This window comes from Penicillium riverlandense (genome assembly GCF_028828495.1).
Source record: "Penicillium riverlandense strain IBT 135883 chromosome Unknown utg000003l_segment0_segment0, whole genome shotgun sequence".
NCBI lineage: Eukaryota > Fungi > Ascomycota > Eurotiomycetes > Eurotiales > Aspergillaceae > Penicillium > Penicillium riverlandense.
In genome coordinates, this window is record NW_026643196.1 from 4,472,685 (window position 1) to 4,490,888 (window position 18,204).

The window sequence follows — 18,204 nt, forward strand, 5'->3', positions numbered from 1 at the left end:
GTAATGCGGAAGCGTGTGGAATCAATCCAAGGCGGTGGTTTCAAGGACCTGCGCTAGAACTTCGACGGCCGATTTCAGTATGGCATCCGACCGTCCGCAGATAGCAAATAGTAGATTGTCGACGATCTTCTCGAGCTCTCGGCGAAGCTCTATGCTGCGAGAGCCGAGAACACGGTCTTTGATGCGGCCGGGCGAACCCGATGGGAGCTGAATTCCTAGCGTGGAGTATGCCTTGGTGGGCACGGAGTCAATGGCGTATGTGCCGCTGCGCTGGGAGAGGGACGGTTTGCGTCGGTGAATAGAGGAGAGAGTGACGAGGTAGTTGCGAGCAATGAGAGCGGCGCAGAGACAGTCCAGTAGATTTTCTGCGACTTCGGGAAAGATGGTGCGGAAGGGTCGAAGAAGTGCTTTCTCTTCGTTCTTGCGGATATGAATTACGACAGGTGATGTCAGCCGGAGCATATGGCGTGGGAAGTCTTTCACGGAATGGTCCAGTTGGTCCAGTGTCCACTCGTGATTCCATAGGTTCTCTCTTTCTTCCTTCTCGGACAGTTCGGATGACTGTGGAGAAGCGGATTTGGGCGATGATGCCTTGGGGCTGACGCTACCAGAGCGAATCTCGGGTTGGGGGGAAATGTTGCGCTCTCCCTGCGCGGATTCAGGCCTGTCATTGACCACGGTGGACGTGACACTGTCTGATGTCAAGGAACCTGGGTCCGTGTAGGATTCATCGTCTTTGCTATCATCATGGAAACTATCGGCAGAGTAGCCGGAATCACGAGTGCCATATCCGCTGTCGGACATGTTGAGGGGAGTATCGGGGCTAAAGGCAGATACTTCCACTTGGCGTAGATTTGGAGTGGCAGGTACTGCATTTGTGGGTAATAAAGATGGTGGAGGTAATGGTGGAGGCACTGGGGATTGTCGAGCAATATCAACCAACTTTGGTTTGCTGGCGACTGCGAATCTCTGTACAAATAGTTAGAATCATGCGATTTGGTAAGGGAAGGGAATTCACTCACCACTGGTTCATCCAGAACTTTGGCCCCGGGAATGATGTCCAGCTTGGGCATTGGAGGATCGTTCTCGACAATCCGGAACTGACGCCGATTAAATTCAGGTGGATGCTCATCTTGACCATCCAACATATCGTGTGGCACGCACTGCAGCCACCGCTCACAGTAGGAGAAGTTGCTGGGTATCCAACTAGCCTCACTTGACATTGTGGCCGTTCTCGCCCGATGGACTCTGGGTGAACTGCCCAGGATAGAGGCTTGCTCAGTCTTCGGCTCTGGAGACGCAGCAGATACAGCATTCTCATCTTGAACAAGCTCGGGGCCTGGTTCATCAATCGATTCACAATGCCGAACAAAATGCGAATGTGCTTCATGCACATTCGTCACGTCTGTCCTCCGCTGATCTTGCTCGGTGTCTTCCCATCCTGGAGGACGGTAGGCCTTGTATGTGACCTTTTCTTCCTGGTCGATATTTTTAATAGATTCCTCAGCTCCCGGCGTTGCATCCTCATCCACCGTTTCAACCTCGGTGTTGGTATCAGACTCGGCCTTACTGTCGAAATATGATTCCTCAGCTGCCGCACTAGCAGTGTGAGAATCTGAAATCGGCGGGCTGGGGAGCAGACCAAACGCCTCCAAGCTAGCAGCGTTCAAGTTCTGATCGGAACTCCAGGTTCGTAATGAGATAGCAGCCACCGGGTCTGCTGGTTCCAATGATTTGTCCCCGAAGGCGGGTGCGCTATCCAATGAGACTGGCGACGACGGTAGCATCAGTTGGAAAGGTTCTTTCATTCTTCGCACTGATCGAAATGGCGAGATGGTCAGCGGTGCCCGAGTGGCTAGACGTCGGCGGAGTGAAGGCGCCTGCTCGTGGGTTTCGGACTGGGGCAACGCCGGCGAGGGAATGAACGACAGAGAGTTCGGGTACTGTCTACCACTCCTCCTCCGCGGCTGGAACGTTGGAGACCATCGGCGTGGGGATGGGAACCGGTCATCGGAGGCCATCACACCGTGGCTCGCCGATGACAGACTGGAGTCTTGGTTCTTGACATGAGTCTGAAGACGGGGAGGCGGGAAGTATGTACTGGGAGGCAGGCTTCCGGGACCGCAGTCCATGGCGGACATGGGTAGGATTGAAAGAGGGAAAATGAAACCCTAGTCCAAAATAAAAGAAGCAAAATGGGGGGTTGTACAAGGTGTGGCCAGATGAGAAGGCAATGAAGAGATTAGCTGATACAGCAGAAACCAAGACCAGCCCGCCTGTGAAGGGGCTCGATACACCCTTATACAAGCCGAGTGGCGCGAATCAGCCTCCCAGCCTAAGTGGGGAGGGAGGGGGTTGGCAGGTTCGCCTGACAATATCCCTTGAGGAAACCCTGCCATCGCGAAAACCGGCATGTCCAGCAGGCCATTGCTCCTTCAGGCGTGAAATGATTGCCCCCCCACTGCGGCACGAACGGGCGCCATTGCGCCAGACACGGGCCCTAGAGAATAGTCAGTCTGAGGTCGGGGGGCTGTCCTTGCATTCCAACGATGTCCGAGGTTGGCTACGCGACCCTGCAGGAGCCCGGACAACGTGGATGGATATCGTCATGAGCACTCTGAGAATGAGACAACGGAGCAGCAGGGTTGCCATGGCGAATCAGGGTCCTTGCCCATGGCAACTGAGAAGATCCTAGCGGGTCTCATTGGATGCAGTGTCTCGTTGCAATGGGCAATCCACCCCTTCCTGCCCCTTGCATTGGGGGGGTGGTTCATTTCTGGGCCAACCCTAGGAGCCAATATAACCGGAATAGTATAAATGCTTGCGCATGGCGTGGATTCCTCTGAGACACACACCCACACACATTCGAGAATGATGAGGCTATTCTTGCTGTCGTTAGTTTGGAGATCTGGAAAGAAGCAATCAGATCCGATCGGTGGCGCAGCTAGTCAGGGCGACAGGTCCAACCCATCCAGATGATAGATACGAGGGGCAATTGTGCTCTGTACGAAACGCGGGATCTATTCTGGTTCACGCGTTGACGCGACGTGGATAGCTCCGATGGCACTAAGGCAGAGTGTAGAAGAGAGATGCAGTTCCTAGACAAACAGTGCAAACCTTTATCGATAGGTGATCTATCACCGAGAAAAAATAAAATGCGCCCGCCACTACATATCTTCCTCCCACTCGCCCCATTCCTCCAATGCTGTCCGAGTCATTCGTGGCGTCGACGCTCGTCTCGGCCAAATCCACGGTCGCGGCCCTACGCGATGTCGGGATCTGCGTGCACGAGTGGCAGCCAGCGGCTACGCTGCAATCGACGTTCAAGAAGAGCTCCACGGCAACCAACTGTCTGGCCGTGAGTCCCTCGCATGTCTTTGCGGCGCAGGCAGACAAAGCCGTGGTGCATGTGTACAGTCGCGAGAAGGGCAACCAAGAGGCCGTAGTGCCTTTTCCCGAGCGCATTCGCAGCATTGCGGTCGCCGGAGCCAAGTATGGTGACGTCGTGGTCTTGGGCACGGAGGGTGGCCGACTGATCCTGTGGGAGGTATGTTTCACACTGTCTCGCTGCTGGTAACATTATCTGATTGCGCGTATTGTAGACCTGCACTGGACGCCAGGTAGCTACCACGGCCTCGCATCTGCAGCCGGTGACTTCACTCGTTGTCGATCCCACCTCCAACTTCATCCTGTCCGGCGCCGCGGACGCCAGTGTCCATGTCTGGTCACTGGTCGGCATCCTCTCCTTTGCGACTCCAGCTCCCGGGCATAACCGCCAGCCCCCGAATGCTCCGATCCGGACCTTCTCGAACCACCGCGCCGCCATCACCTCTCTCGCCCTGGGGCATAGCAAGGGCCGACATAACATTGTGGTGTCGACCGCCAAGGACAATACCGCAATCGCATGGGACTATCACACCGGAAAGGCCTTGCGCACCTTCCTGCTTCCCTCCTCCGCCACCTGCACGGTTTTAGATCCCGTTGACCGAGCCTTCTACGTGGGATACGAAGATGGCAGCGTCCAGTCAGTGGACTTCTACCGGAATCAATCCACCCAACATCCCCTGCACGACCCATCCCTCCAATCCACTCCAGCACAGGCCTCGGCAGAAGACCGCTGGCTACCGCCATCCAGCGACTCGGGCAAAGTAAACGTTCTGGGCGTGTCATACGACGGCACGACATTGCTATCAGGACATGACAACGGCAAGGCTCTATCATGGAACATTGCACGACACAAGTTCGCAGCCCAAGTCGCGGACTACACGCACCCCATTACAAATCTCGTCATGCTCCCACCGAGCGGCCTATCAGATACCTCTCCGAAAAAGAGAATGGCGCACACGATCGTCAAACCACGCCACGACCATGCGCTGTCGAGTCAAGCACACACCCCCGGCGCCGTGCCAGCCGAATACGTGTTTCACACGCACATCCTCACTTCGCAACCCTCCAAATCTCAATTCTCGCAAGCGCTCACCCACCCCTTCTTTCCGGACTCCATGATCGCCGACGGGCTAGCGGAGCTGGCCTCCCTGCGCCAGTCCGGCGGCGCCGAGATCTCCACCGTCTCAACGGTCGCACCATCTTCGGCAGCTGGGAATGCAGACGCGCCTCGTGTCTCAGAGCTGGAAAGCGAGGTATCTACGCTGAAGAAAAAGGTCGCCGTTAACGAGGCCGCCCGCCACGCTAGCACCGATGAAGTCGTGCAGCTGCGCTCGCACCTGGCGTCCCTGCAAGACTATGTTAATGAGCTGCATGAAAAGCAGGAGGTTGCCCGGCACGAGAAGGTCGCCCGCCAAGCAAGGAGGGAAGAACGTGAGAAGCGCCGGAGAGAGGCGTGGTTCGCGGCCGAGAAGAAAGGCCGCAGTGGCGATGCGTCCATGAAGAAGATGGATGTTGATGAGGGTATGTTGACCAGCGACTCCGATGACCAGAGCGATGAATAGGTGTGGTCATTGTTTTGTTGTGTTTGAGGTTGTCTTGTGTTGTTGTCTTGGAACTAAGAACCGGCGCAAGGGGGTCGATCAACTGTACTTATACCTCATGCCTGTCTATAAAATTAAATTCGACAACAATATTCAATGATCACCCAATGATCTTCACTATCGACCACGATATCGACGCTGATCGCGCCAAGCTTATATTATCGACAATCATTCAAATAATGCCCCCAGTCCCCATAGAAACCACCTTCCCTCTCCCCTGCGCACCTACAATGGTGAAGCATGCACTATAGCCCTCAATTCCTCGGGCAACGGATACTCCCTCTCATCAGGTAAACACGAAAACGCCGTGTTCAAGTCCCCCCTGTCAACATACCCGGACACCTCACGCATCAGATCCGTAACATCAGTCACACTCACAATCCACTCATCCACGTATTTAGCCACAGCCAACGGCCCCAGTCCACTCTGAATAGACCTATATATCGACGGTCTATGCTTCAAATCGCGCTCAGGATCCCACTGAATGCGCACAGGGCTGCTATGTAGCTTCTCTTGCCACTGTTTCTTGCTTTCCACATAATCAGGCCCGGTTCCGCTTTGCGGGATATTATTCTGGTCCCCCCAATGGCTTAGACAGGAATGCCGAAGTGCCCATTCGAAGCCCTCGCGAGTGATCTCGATGGCGAGTACGCGCTCCTGTCCTGGTTTTGTGCCGTAGCCGCTGCGGTAGGCCATCCAGAGGAAGGATGGTTTTATCCATGTCATCCGCGTGCGGGAGAATGGGGGGACGAAGGTTTGGGCTGCTAGGGCTGGGGTGGCGATTGAGGAGGGGTAGGCTTGGTAGACGGTTATTGTGTTAGGGCTATAGGTGGCGCGGATAGCTCTGTAGCGAGGTTGGTTTGTAGTGGTGGATGTAGTTTTTGTGGGTTGTGGTGTTGGGTTTGTTGATGCCATTGTTGGGTGGATGTGGAGATATATAGTTCTGGGTTGTGTTTTGGATATAGTTGTGGATAAGTAAAGAATAAAGTTAGATGCTGACAGGAGAAGCACATTATTTTTATGTCAATTCTGTACCTCGATTTCGGAAGATATATTCTTGACTCATTTCTTCGGTTAAGGATTGGGATTTGCGTGGCTGTGAACAACCTCGTATCCAGTGGGGCCGAGGGTCGCGAGAGGCTCATTACTCAAGCAGATGAATAGTGTACGAGCATAGCCACATACAAGGAACGGATTTTTAGATCACGGTTTCAATAGTTATTCTCATTGGCATATTCTTTTAGTGAAACTTAGAAAAAACCAACTGGAGTATACATTCGTATACAAGACTATCTCGATTTCTCTCTGATACCATACCATGGCTGGTAGCTGCCGTGGCATTCTGCGACATAATGGGAAGAAATGCCCACAAAAAGAAACAAACACGCTCCACCACTGACGACATATCCTGAAATCTCCAACTCAGTACACCGCATGACTGGCTCCTTGCTCAAGAACTTCGCCGTCGTTCAGGGCAGTCATGATAGCAACCCCAGCGCTAGTGCCAATCCGCTCCGCGCCAGCCTTAAGCATGCGTAGACAATCCTCAGCGGTGCGAATCCCGCCACTCGCCTTGACCTTGCAATCACTGCCGCATAAGTCTGCCACGATGCGCATCTGCGTGACACTCTGAACACTGGCCCCGCCGCCACTAAAGCCTGTGCTGGTCTTGACGAAGTCCGCGCCGGCCATGCAGCACACGATGGTAGCGGCTATTTGCTCGTCCTCGCTCAGCTGCCCAGCCTCGATGATTGTCTTCAAGCGTATCGGCCGTGGAGCGGCCTTGCGCACCGCCACGACGTCCTCCCAGACGGCCGTGTATTTCCCTTCTTTGATGAGCGGGTAATTGATCACCATGTCCAGTTCGGAGGCCCCGTTCGCCACGGCCTCTGTCGCCTCGCGCACTTTGTCCGCGGTGTCGTGCGTGCCCTCTGGGAACCCCACTACGCAGGCTACCTCCGTGTCCGGTGTGTCCTTGAGGTTCTCTGCGGCGCGAGCGACGTGCTCCAGCCGCACACAGACGGTGGCGAAGTTATACTCACGGGCTTCAGCGCAGAGGGTGTCGATTTGGGAGAGCTCGATTGGGAGCTTGAGTAGCGTGTGGTCGATTGTGCGGTGCACGCTCAGTGGGATGCTTGGATGCGAGACTGGCTTGTTCGGTAGCCACTCCTTCATCTGCTTGATCTGTGCCGCCCACTCGGCATCGTTGGCCGGTGGTTCGGCCATGGCGTATGGGGGACTTAAGAGGTTTCTGAGTACTTCGGTGTGAAGCGAACGTGAGAGGCCAGGAAAGAGGGGAGAGCGTCACATGAGGGTTGTGGGTATCACTATGACGAACGCCTGATTCAATGAAGGCGGCGAAAAAGAGAGAGAGAGAGAGACAGAGGAGCCGAGAGCAGTGTAGAAGAAGAGTGTAGGTGATGTGGAGAGTTGGAGTGGTTTGAAATCTTACTAGGCGCTTAGCAGCACGTTGACTGATTATAGACCTTTCTGGCCCTCAAGTAACCCCGCATGTATAAAAGCGCCTAATTACCCTTGTTGTCCTTCTGATTCTGCTCACGGTCCGTGCTTCCCATCTTTATTGTAGAACCATTCCGAAATGTCGAGTTCCTATTTCATTGCGTCAGAAGAAATAACGCACCTTCAGGTGGCTACTCTATCTGGCAATATTGAAGCAATCAATGCCGTCCTTTCCCGGTGGCGAGAAAGTTCCATTGACAACGAGACTTTCGAAGTGACTACAGGCCCTGTGCTTTACGAAGCGATAGTAAACAACTCATTTGAAGTTGTTTCATGCCTTCTTGATAATCAAGTTCCTATGAATTCTCAACTTTTTATGAAAGCGACCGAGGACACGTCGTACCAAATTCTACAAGAATTTCTTAATCACGGATGGGATATCAACACTCCGATTAGTTCAAACGATCCGCCCGCTCTAGCGTAAGTTATTTTCGCTCTTATATACGTATAGATGCTAAAAGCATCGTATAGGAACTCTTTCCACGACGCGAATTTGACCAAGTGGTTTTTGGCCCATGGAGCAGACCCGAATCGGCGATGTGAAAGATACAAGGATTACACTCCGTTGTCTATCGCATTTAGACAAGCCAACTTCACAATTATCCAAATTTTGCTCAACCACGGTGCTTCTTTACTACAAGGCCAGGTGATGCATTATGCAGCTATGCGGGAGCTCGATGATCGGCTGGAAGTTCTGAATTATCTTTTGGAGCAAGGTCTTCCGCTGAACGACATCATGTATCAAAGTTGTGAGGAAGAATACCTGTGTAATATGTACAGCGGCATAGGAACACCCCTTCATTATGCGGCCGGAAGAGGATTGCCTGACTCTGTCAAGCTCTTGATCGCGAGAGGGGCATCTCCTCACATCAAAGATCCAGCGAGCTATACTGCCGCTGACTGGGCCGAAATAAACGGCCAAACAGCCGTATCTGAGTTTCTTCGTCCAATGTCCACTGACAACGATCTAGCATCCATACCCCAGTTCACAGATGGACACGGACGCCATTTCACCCTTGTACCCATGGACCAATTCATCATGGAAAGTGGGTTTCGGCTAGTCTAGCTGCACTTGCATATGGGCATTGAGGCTGTTTTGGTCTTAAAGCAGCTGCAACAAGATCCAAGTATTTGCCTATGGATTAAATGAGAATCATTGCTCTGCTCAGCATCATGTGCCATCTGAACCATATCGAAAGCGCAGACGCAGCTCTCTTTTTCGTACATCTCCTTGTCTTTCAACTTGCCCGCTATAACGTCCTTTGTGTCCACAGCCCAGTACTCGGATACGATTCTCGAAAAGTGTGATGGATCAACACTTTGGGACACTGCGAGTTTCGGCTGGATATGGTCACGGAATATGTTGAATAGGCCCTTGGGACTATCCAAGGCTTGGAAGTACCAGAAGTTTCCAATTTTCCAGCCTTTTCTCATGATATTCGTCCGGTACGAGCAGACATTGAATAGAGACGGATATCGCATCTCTTCCTTCTCAAAGATTTCCATGAATTCGTTGTATGCTTTGCTAAATGTGTCAAGGTGTTCACCAAGTATGTTGTCTGCAGCACGACCCGTCAACCAATACGGAGGGCGCAAGGTCTCTGATGGAAGTGAGCATGCCCACTCAAGGTCGACTAGATATTTGATATGCCATTGATTGTCGACGAAGATGTTGCTTGGGTGCAGGTTTGTGAATCTGTAGAAAAACGGTCCTTGGCGGAGCTCTCGGTCGGTGAAGTGAGGAAGAAGCGCTCGCATGATGCTTAGGTTCGCCATCTGGGCACGTCCGTCCTCCTCGTCATGCATGGAGTTGGGTTGGTGTCGTATACGGCTGTCATGACAGGACAAAATATCGAGGTAATATGAATCAGTTGATAGATAAGTCAAATTCCGACCGATGTTAGTAGGCATACCCGCATTTTCCAGCTGATGATGGCGAAGAGTGAGGGGCCGATTGGAAAGTTGCAATAGTCCATCTGAGTCTATCGTCCAAGATCCTATCCGAGGTAATGGGCATTGGCTCAGGGAAAGCATAATGCGAGATAGGTCCCGGTAGAGGGTAGCTGTTTTGTCGGGTTGGTAGGGAAACTCATTCCATGTCTCTGATAGCATCTGCACCTCTGGCTCGTCGATATAGTCCATGATTAGATAACCGTGCTCTAGCACTTGTTGACGATGATAGCTTATATATGGGCAGGGTAGCGGAAATCCGAATAGCCGTAACACGTGTCGCTTGAGGTACCAAATCACCCTGGTCGCCACAGGCATCTGTTCGGGCCTAGTGAACTGTGAGAAATGATCGTCAGTCTCTCCGCTTAAGGCCCTAAGGTGTTTCGATGGCATACGGTTTGTCCCCCAGCAAATCCAAATCCCCAAAGGTGAGGGAGCGGGATATCAGGGCAATGCTTTTGTAACCAAATGAAGGTAGCGGCCTCACAACGAAGTTTCTCTTCGGCGTTTCCAGGATAAGTCGATTCTCCCAATCACTTGTTCCAATTTTCGACATAAACTGGGATGCAAACGTTGAAGCTGCCATGTATCCACTCCCTTACTTCTCCCAAGCGACAATGGATGGATTGACCTTGTCCCAAATGGTCTGAAAAGATTGTTGCGATGTCGTTGCGATGACTGTAGAGAAATACAAAGAATTCCACCCGGGAATCCGGATAAGACAGGTCGAGAAGCATATCCTCTTCCTGCTCAAGGGCTTCATCTACTGTGATAGAGCCCCGAAGGAGTGGGAGGGTTAATGCTTGACCAGTCATCAGGGTGTGGTAGTCAAGTTTCCATAGGTAAAAGCAGGAAGGCAATCACTCGCTTGTTCGGGAAATGGTGCAAAGAGAACAAATGTCAATGTTGCTCACATAATGGTAGATTCAGCTTGGTCGCTGGTTTAAGGATAGGAGCAGGCCAGATTGTTCTGGATCACACGACTGAATATGTACCTTCATGTCTCCCTATTGCCATATTTCTTTCCTTATTTCTATTTTCGTATTTTGAAAAAATACCTCAGAGAGCCTCAAGTCGTTGCGTTTGACAATAAAGCCAGGAAGTTGGGGAAGCTTGGGAAATACATAAGGGACTATATATCTCTTAAGGATCGGGTATCCGCTCCGTTTGAGACCTAGGCCAGCGCTAGGAACAATCAAAGACCATAGAGCCCTTTGAATTTATCAAATGAGATAGCTTTCTACGTGATATTCTTATATTAGTCAAAAAGAGAGCGCCAAGCTACATTGCCGTTAGGCTATCTAAGAAAGTAGATAAAGTCCTCGACAGATCTGGCGCGCACTCACGTGGCTCTACGCGATATAAAGGATTCCCTCAAGCCTATCTGGACGGTGGACCACGGCCCGACTACTTCCTTATATTATCGGAACCTAGATCGCAATAAGATCGAGTTGCAGGTGGACAATTTTGATCGGGCAGAGGATGCTAATGCTTTCTGGTTGACGAACATTACGTGATCAATTTTATTGACGCAGACCTTGATGTCGAGGAGTGGGCGACATACATTTTGGGAAAGGCAAAGCCTGATGGAAATGAGGGTTTTACAGAGCCTGAGGAGAAGGCTTTGAAGACGAGGAAGGAAATTGGAGAGCGGAAGGAACAACCGAGCTTTTCCTTTGGATTTGTCGCTAGTGGTTGAATAGCAATGCAGGTCAACTAAGTTCGTGTGTTGTGTTTTTCTTTCATTATGATTTGTCAGGGTAAATTCACCACTTGGTAATTTTTACAATGAGATTCAGCTGCTGCATCCTAGCGCTTACTCTGCTGACCGCCACTAATAAGTTACCTATTATGGAAGCTGGCGCCTGATGTGGAATTTACACGTCCATTTCTGCACGACAATCTCTTGTCAGCCCTAAATACGGCCAGGATAGATAGTCTGAATAGCCGATTGCATCATTCTCCAAGGAGACTACCAGGTAGAATATTACTAGTGCATACGCCCATTAATAACTCAAAGATGATTATTTATAGTCTCCCACATATACTAGTGTCACGACAAATGCCTGTCTCATTCTCACACATAGTTATCCTTGAGACAGGCTGCGACAGGTTGGAATATAGACAAGAAAACAGATATATCCCAATAGCCCTACCACATTACAGAGTGTAGGCGCCGTATTTACAGACACAGGTCCGCCGTCAGGTTGACTGGGCGGGGGCACCCATACACCTTCTTATGAGCTGGGGTACTGTAGCAGGCGGGATCATTGGCCGCACAGTCAAAGGCCATACAGCCCTCCCCGGGACTGAGCGAGTTGGCATTCGCCGCGAAGGGGTTGCCCCATTCCGTGCTGAATTCGTCTTTGAAGAAAGAAGTGGTTAATAAAAGATTCCTAGCTGCCCGATAGATTGGGTGCACTCACAGTACGCGTAGTTCGGACTGGACGTCAACGAATAGCCAAAGAAGAGAGGCTTAGCCAGCGTCTTTGCCTTGCCGATCTTAACGGTCTATACATTCCATCTCTCGTCAGTTTCCCTTACTATGTAGAGAATTGCGTAGACCGAATAGGACGGAGGAACGTACCGAGCCAGAGGGTCTAAATTTCTCAGTGAAATTCCCACCGGGAAGAAGGGTAGTGAGAGGGCCGGGAGCGCTGCCATCGTAAGGGAACGACTGCACATAGACGGTGGAGGCACAGTGGTTGTTTACGACGGCATGCTGGGCCGAGACCAGGCCGAGGAAGGCACCAAATGTGATCAGGGAGGTCTTCATGGTTGGGATTTCGCTTTTTGTTTTGCAATAGAAGCTTAGACTACCTGACCAGGGAAGGAACTAGGGGTCTTTATATAGGTCTACTACTCGGACTTCAGGTACATTGTACCGACGAGGTACCCACGGAATATATCCGGGAGGCCTTTGATCTAAGACATGGCACCTATTACTGTGTATATGTCTTGGATTGTTAGGCACACCGCCCGGGAGTTCGTTCCATGGCCAATCAACACGAGTGGCAGGTGAGACATACATCACCGCCAAGGTCTGCACTCCGCGTCAAAGACATCACATCGGGTAGTGTTACATCCACCCCGTGACCCCGCCAACCGTCAACACTGGCTGGAGCTTTGGTTGATGATTCTCCACGCGGTCGATTAGCCTGGCGATGTGTCGCTTATCCCGATTGGCAGACAAAGTTGCAAAAGGACTTGATGAGGATATGGGCCCCTCAAGAGCTGCCGGTTGCAAAGATTTCCCTTCGTCTTCCTCTCGTGCGCGCTGTGGCCAAGGAGGTCTTGCGATGGAGACCCGTTGTCCCAGGAAGTAGGCTGAATCCTCTGAGAAGCTTATCCAAGCTCCGTGGTGTCTGGAATAACCGACTTTTCAATCTTATCCCTTAGTATTCAATCCGTGGTTCAATGGAAAACTGAAACTTCTACTTCGAGCCAAATGATCCACCTTTGAATTGATAGATAGATCTATATCCAGATTTAGATCTGGAACTACCAAAAAAGACAAGCAGTCGATTCTGCATTCGACTAGCAGAAAACATGCAGGGAAATACCCAGTGTAGGTCCTGTCGCCCTCTCGTCTGAATCACACTCCAAAACAGTATATCACCCATCCTCCTCACCGACAACTCCCACACTCCGGTCCCCGAACATCATCCACGCGCCCAATACGTCTCCCGGGTCCTGAGCCCGGCCCAGAGCCGCCACCACCGCCTCCACCACCGCCTCCAGGCCCCCAGAAGCTTGAGCTTGAGCTCCCACCACCCCACCGTGAACGCGGCGTCGCCGAAGTCCGGGGGCGGTGGATGTTGAATTGGGAGTTTTGCGCGGCGGCGTACGGGTCGAGCTGATTTGGGGAACAGTCAGCCTATATTCTCCAAGACACGCTGGCACGGGGGTAAAGGGAAGGCTTTCTAATGGAAGAGAGGGGAAGGGGAGAGTTAAGGGCGAGGGGATAGTGGGGATACGATAGGCGACAGAGCAGAATAAATAAACGAGGCACTTACAGAGAAGAAGCTGACAACATAGAGGCCGAGGAAGTTGTAAACGCTCTCTGCGAAGCGGGAGGCGCGGACGGTCAGCGGAGGGCTGTGTTGCGGTGGGCGTTAGCAGCTGAGATTTTGATGGAAGCAGAAGAATGTCTTACCTCTGTAGAGCCTGTCCGTTGGAAAAATAGGGGGTTTTCGGTTTGTTGGTGGACATGATGGCGATGATTGATGGTCGCCTGGTGGATGGCAAGGAAGGAAGTTGGTGAGGTGGAGGTTATCGATAAGAGCCGATCCACTCTATATTTAGGGTCACATACTGTAGACAGTATGGTTCATTATTGTTCTTGATTATGGGTATCGTTCTATATACACGTCTAGACAATTCCAAACTCCATCGCTCAGATGCAAATCCCCTCACTCTGTCTCCCCCATAACTGTCGTCGCTGCCTCGGCCTCACCGCGCAGATCATCGAGTCCGTGAAACCCTTCCTCAATGATCCATTTCTGGGCTTGAGGATCATGCAGAACGTGACAGCTAGCCCCGACAACCAGCAATCCAGGTGGTCGCGAGCCTGCTGCCTCGAATGCCATACAAACATGCTCCAGGGTGGACCGGATCACCCTTTGATCTGGGCACGACGCCCGCTCGACGATGGCGCAGGGTGTCTCCTTGGGCCAAAGGGTTCGTGAGCGCAAACTACTCTCATCTCCAGATGAAGTGGTGAGAGCTTCCACTAGAGCAGATAGCCGGTGGAGAGCCATGAGGAAGACCACCGTCTGGGTAGGAACGTAGGTCGGCGGATCCGGGGCAGCGCCTTTCCGTCCCGTTCCCGTGCAGACCAAAACCTGGTCGGATACGCCACGGTGGGTTGCGGGGATATCTGCGAACAAAGGCGCGCTCATCGCACTGGTGATCCCCGGCAGCACTGTCGGGACATATCCTTCTCCCCGGAAGAAATCAAACTCTTCTGCTCCGCGTCCATAGAGATACGGGTCTCCCTGCTTCAGTCGCAGAACCTGCTTTCCTTTCTGTAGTGCTGCAAGTCCCATCTGCAGGAACTCTTCCTGCGCCTGATCCGCGTTGCCAGGGAACTTGCGTGCAATGTGGACTTCTGTCCTACGGGGGATCAAGTCGAGAACCGGTGCAGGCACAAGCTTGTCCGCGAGAATAATATCTGCGTTTTGGATTGCATGGTATGTAGCCCTGGTGAGTAGGTCTGGGTGTCCCGGCCCGGAGCCAGCGAGAACAATCTTGCCTTTCCGGGGCGGTGTTTCAATGCCTTCGATGTCTTTCACGTCATTGTCCCGACCAGACGAGTAGGCCTTGAGAATAGCCTCGATATCGGCATCCGTGATGGAAACAAGTTTTCGGAGCGGCCAGTATTCGCAGATTTGCGACAACCAACGCATGCGCCTTGTCTTCGCTGCTGCAACATCGTCTTCCGTGACTAATGTGTTGAAAGTATGTTTCTGTTCGGTTGAATCATCTTCATCTCCCTCAAAGGACACATCGCCAAGCCCAGCCGCGCTGTCTTCTTCCCAGAGACGTCTGCGCACGGCGCCAAGTCGGTCGATAGTAACGCCAAGATTCGATGGTAGAAAAGCGGCAATCTCTCTCCGTAATCGGGATGCAAGTTTGCATCCACGACCGGACGTTGTAATCCCGATGTGAAGGGGACCGTCGGAGTATGTCGAGAGTAAAGCGAACGAGCACAGCTCCGGCGCATCTGATACATTGACCGGGATCCGTAGACGACGGCAAAACTTGGAGATGTGCGGGCCTGGTAGGGCTTAGATTAGCAGGGATTCTTCTTAACTTGCCTGAAATACATACTCAGTGGATGGTTGCCACCCAGCGTGACAAAAACCGCATCAACCACCCGATCGACTTCCTCCCTCCCCAAACTAGTCAAGTCGTCATCTTGAAAATCGCGACGTACCCATTGCGCGGCGCCTCGAGAGATATGCTCAGACAGGGTGAAGTGCATATCGACCGTCTCCGGCGCAATCACGATGGGTTTTGCGCCAGCATCAAGGCTCTTCGCACACCGGGCTGCTGCAAGAGGATTGGCGCCCACGATCAAATGCACTTGGTTCTCGGTGTTCCATGCTGTCATCAAAGGCGCAGACTGCGCCGTGTCGTTTAAGGCGTCTTTCATCGTGGGGGTTTCTGCCAGGGCGTTTCCGGTCGTGCAGTGTAGCACAGACAGAAAACGTCGGGGACTCGAAGGGCTTAAGCCAGTTCTTGTGTCTGCCGCACAGTCTGGCCAGGACCGAAAGTAACTTGTCACTGCTCTGACTGGCAATTCAACTCCGCGGAGAAAAAAAAAGACAGTAATCGGGTAGTCGTGATTGGCGATAACGGATCCGTCCTGATAAGGGTCCTGACGGGGGCCTGATGGAACAGAGAATGTCGGATGTCCAGATAGTGGTGTCAAGAACTAGATATTGCCGGTGACGTACAGTCAGGACTCAAACGGCAGCAGTTCCCAGAGTGGTGAGTGTGCGATATCGAGAAATCTCTATACTTCTTCATCGCCCAAAGCAGTCTACGGCGGAATGGCGTGATTTGTGATTATGTCAGCAGTCTGAACAAACATCCAGGAACAGAAAGAAGACTATGATTTGTTGCGCAGGAATGTCTAGCAAGATAATAACTCGGCTGTACTCAGCTTTAAGGCGATAGAAGATCCAATAATGGTCAAGAGAAATATAACTTCAAGATGCAGAGTGCCAATGAGCATGGACATCGGATCTAGATAAATCATCTAGCTCGAATATCTGAATAGAGGATGAATACGGAAATACCAACAATCTTCCTGGCTATGACAATAAGTAGAAGAGTACAATAATGTTTGAGGAGTACCTAGGCCTAACTACATGTATGTGGAAGGCATACGCCGAAGTCTGCCTGAGGCATATATCACATGACCAGGAGCTCCAGCTCAACCAGGGCGGCCCATCACCAGAGCTCCGTCACAGACAACACTTCCATTCCATCTCCACCACCATTGAACCGTCCCCTCCGCACTTGCCATCATGTCGGACGGCACCATTTTGAAGGCCGAAAAGGACTTCACCAAGGATGCGGATAAGCTGATCCCCGAGGCGGAGGCTCTGGCAAAGGTGAGGTCATGCGATTCATTCGACTGGGCTCGGTATACTGACTCGATGATGCCTAGACCGATGTCCAGGGCGCCATAGATAAGCTGTTGGCGCTGGAGAAGCAAACAAGACAGGTACGAACTCTAACACCGCGCGGACGATGCAAAGCTGACCGCTCGAATGATTACAGGCCTCCGATCTGGCCACGACCTCGCGACTCTTGATTGCTATCGTCACCATCAGCAAGAACTCCGGCGATTGGAACCTCCTCAACGATCAAGTGCTGCTGCTCTCCAAGAAACATGCCCAACTCAAGCAGGCAACAACGAAGATGGTGCAGACGGTGATGGGATTCCTGGATGAGACCCCGAACATAGACGTGAAGTTGTCTGTGATCGAGACCCTGCGGACTGTGACGGAGGGAAAGGTTGGTTTTGGTCGTGTCTGTCTAACACGGATGATGCTGACTCTGCCCAGATTTTTGTCGAGGTAGAGCGAGCCCGCGTCACACGCATCCTTTCGAACATCAAAAAGACCCAAGGCGACCTCAACTCGGCGGCAGACATCCTGTGTGAGTTGCAGGTGGAGACTTTCGGGTCGATGTCGCGGCGGGAGAAGACAGAGTTCATCCTGGAGCAAGTCGCCTTGTGCATCGAGCGTGGGGATTGGACGCAGGCCCAGATTCTCAGCCGCAAGATCAACAAGCGGTATTTCTCTCGCAAACCGAAGAAGACCCCCGAGCAGATTGAGAAGCTCAAGAAGGAGGCGGAGGAGAAAGAGAAGACTCGCGGACCGGACGAGCCTCCCGTGGAGGTGGATGACGATGTCACGGATCTCAAACTCCGCTACTACGACCAGCAGATTACTCTCGCCAACCATGACTACAAGTATCTCGAGGTCTGCAAGAACTACCGAGAAGTCCTGGACACGGAAGCGGTAGAGAACAACCCGGAGCAGCTGCGTGCGGTAAGTTTTGATCTCCAGGCCATTTAAAAGCCATGGCTAATTCGGTAATAAGGCTCTGGCCCGTGTCGTGTATTATATCGTGCTGTCTCCGTACGACAACGAACAGTCAGACCTCCTGCACCGGATCCAACAAGACTCGCGCCTGTCCCAGGTACCAATGGAAGCGCGACTGGTGAAGCTGTTCACCATCCCCGAACTGATGCGCTGGCCCATGGTGGCAGAGCAGTTCGGCCCGCACCTGTGCAGCACGGACGTTTTCGATGCCGAGGCGAAGCAGTCCACCGAGAATAATGCGCACCGGAGATGGCAGGACCTGCGGAAGCGCGTGATTGAGCACAATGTTCGCGTGGTGGCCAAATACTACACCCGCATCCAAATGGGCCGGTTGACCCAGCTGCTGGACCTGACGGAGGAGGAGACGGAGAAGTACATCAGCGAGCTGGTGACCTCGAAGACCATCTACGCGAAGATCGACCGGCCCGCGCGGCTGGTCAACTTTGCCAAACCGCGCGATGCGGACGATGTTCTGAACGAGTGGAGCAGTGACATGAAGAGCCTGCTGGGTCTTCTGGAGCGGATTGATCATTTGATTACCAAGGAGGAGATGATGGCTCGCATCCTGCCGACCCGTGAGAAGACCAAGGCCCGTTGATTTGGAGGAGGCTGGGGAGGACGCC

At 52.3% G+C, this 18,204-nt stretch overlaps 10 protein-coding genes across 10 annotated transcripts; 3 read left to right on the forward strand and 7 right to left on the reverse strand.

Moving 5' to 3' along the window:
• Positions 1 to 21: 21 nt before the first annotated feature.
• Positions 22 to 2,141, reverse strand: N7474_005426 (uncharacterized protein; the record flags this gene model as incomplete). Its single annotated transcript, XM_057196841.1, has 2 exons — positions 22 to 969; positions 1,023 to 2,141. 2 exons carry the CDS (start codon positions 2,139 to 2,141, stop codon positions 22 to 24), a joined length of 2,067 nt encoding a protein of 688 aa, XP_057054237.1.
• Positions 2,142 to 3,202: 1,061 nt separating this feature from the next.
• On the forward strand, positions 3,203 to 4,949 carry N7474_005427 (putative ribosomal assembly complex component Ipi3; the record flags this gene model as incomplete). Its single annotated transcript, XM_057196842.1, has 2 exons — positions 3,203 to 3,547; positions 3,603 to 4,949. The coding sequence occupies 2 exons, from the start codon at positions 3,203 to 3,205 to the stop codon at positions 4,947 to 4,949; spliced, it is 1,692 nt and encodes a 563-aa protein (XP_057054238.1).
• A 264-nt stretch (positions 4,950 to 5,213) lies between these two features.
• Positions 5,214 to 5,903, reverse strand: N7474_005428 (DUF4291 domain-containing protein; the record flags this gene model as incomplete). Its single annotated transcript, XM_057196843.1, has 1 exon — positions 5,214 to 5,903. The coding sequence occupies one exon, from the start codon at positions 5,901 to 5,903 to the stop codon at positions 5,214 to 5,216; it is 690 nt and encodes a 229-aa protein (XP_057054239.1).
• Positions 5,904 to 6,410: 507 nt separating this feature from the next.
• Positions 6,411 to 7,214, reverse strand: N7474_005429 (2-deoxyribose-5-phosphate aldolase; the record flags this gene model as incomplete). The annotated part of the gene is made up of 1 exon (XM_057196844.1): positions 6,411 to 7,214. The coding sequence occupies one exon, from the start codon at positions 7,212 to 7,214 to the stop codon at positions 6,411 to 6,413; it is 804 nt and encodes a 267-aa protein (XP_057054240.1).
• A 373-nt stretch (positions 7,215 to 7,587) lies between these two features.
• N7474_005430 (ankyrin repeat domain-containing protein) lies at positions 7,588 to 8,574 on the forward strand (the record flags this gene model as incomplete). Its single annotated transcript, XM_057196845.1, has 2 exons — positions 7,588 to 7,928; positions 7,980 to 8,574. 2 exons carry the CDS (start codon positions 7,588 to 7,590, stop codon positions 8,572 to 8,574), a joined length of 936 nt encoding a protein of 311 aa, XP_057054241.1.
• Positions 8,571 to 9,650, reverse strand: N7474_005431 (uncharacterized protein; the record flags this gene model as incomplete). Its single annotated transcript, XM_057196846.1, has 1 exon — positions 8,571 to 9,650. The coding sequence occupies one exon, from the start codon at positions 9,648 to 9,650 to the stop codon at positions 8,571 to 8,573; it is 1,080 nt and encodes a 359-aa protein (XP_057054242.1).
• A 1,990-nt stretch (positions 9,651 to 11,640) lies between these two features.
• N7474_005432 (uncharacterized protein) lies at positions 11,641 to 12,234 on the reverse strand (the record flags this gene model as incomplete). Its single annotated transcript, XM_057196847.1, has 3 exons — positions 11,641 to 11,822; positions 11,885 to 11,969; positions 12,046 to 12,234. The coding sequence occupies 3 exons, from the start codon at positions 12,232 to 12,234 to the stop codon at positions 11,641 to 11,643; spliced, it is 456 nt and encodes a 151-aa protein (XP_057054243.1).
• Positions 12,235 to 13,086: 852 nt separating this feature from the next.
• On the reverse strand, positions 13,087 to 13,670 carry N7474_005433 (uncharacterized protein; the record flags this gene model as incomplete). The annotated part of the gene is made up of 3 exons (XM_057196848.1): positions 13,087 to 13,314; positions 13,475 to 13,556; positions 13,615 to 13,670. The coding sequence occupies 3 exons, from the start codon at positions 13,668 to 13,670 to the stop codon at positions 13,087 to 13,089; spliced, it is 366 nt and encodes a 121-aa protein (XP_057054244.1).
• Positions 13,671 to 13,870: 200 nt separating this feature from the next.
• On the reverse strand, positions 13,871 to 15,615 carry N7474_005434 (putative siroheme synthase; the record flags this gene model as incomplete). Its single annotated transcript, XM_057196849.1, has 2 exons — positions 13,871 to 15,237; positions 15,291 to 15,615. The coding sequence occupies 2 exons, from the start codon at positions 15,613 to 15,615 to the stop codon at positions 13,871 to 13,873; spliced, it is 1,692 nt and encodes a 563-aa protein (XP_057054245.1).
• An 880-nt stretch (positions 15,616 to 16,495) lies between these two features.
• N7474_005435 (proteasome regulatory particle lid subunit RPN5) lies at positions 16,496 to 18,179 on the forward strand (the record flags this gene model as incomplete). Its single annotated transcript, XM_057196850.1, has 5 exons — positions 16,496 to 16,582; positions 16,639 to 16,695; positions 16,752 to 16,988; positions 17,039 to 17,527; positions 17,580 to 18,179. 5 exons carry the CDS (start codon positions 16,496 to 16,498, stop codon positions 18,177 to 18,179), a joined length of 1,470 nt encoding a protein of 489 aa, XP_057054246.1.
• Between the last annotated feature and the right edge of the window lie 25 nt (positions 18,180 to 18,204).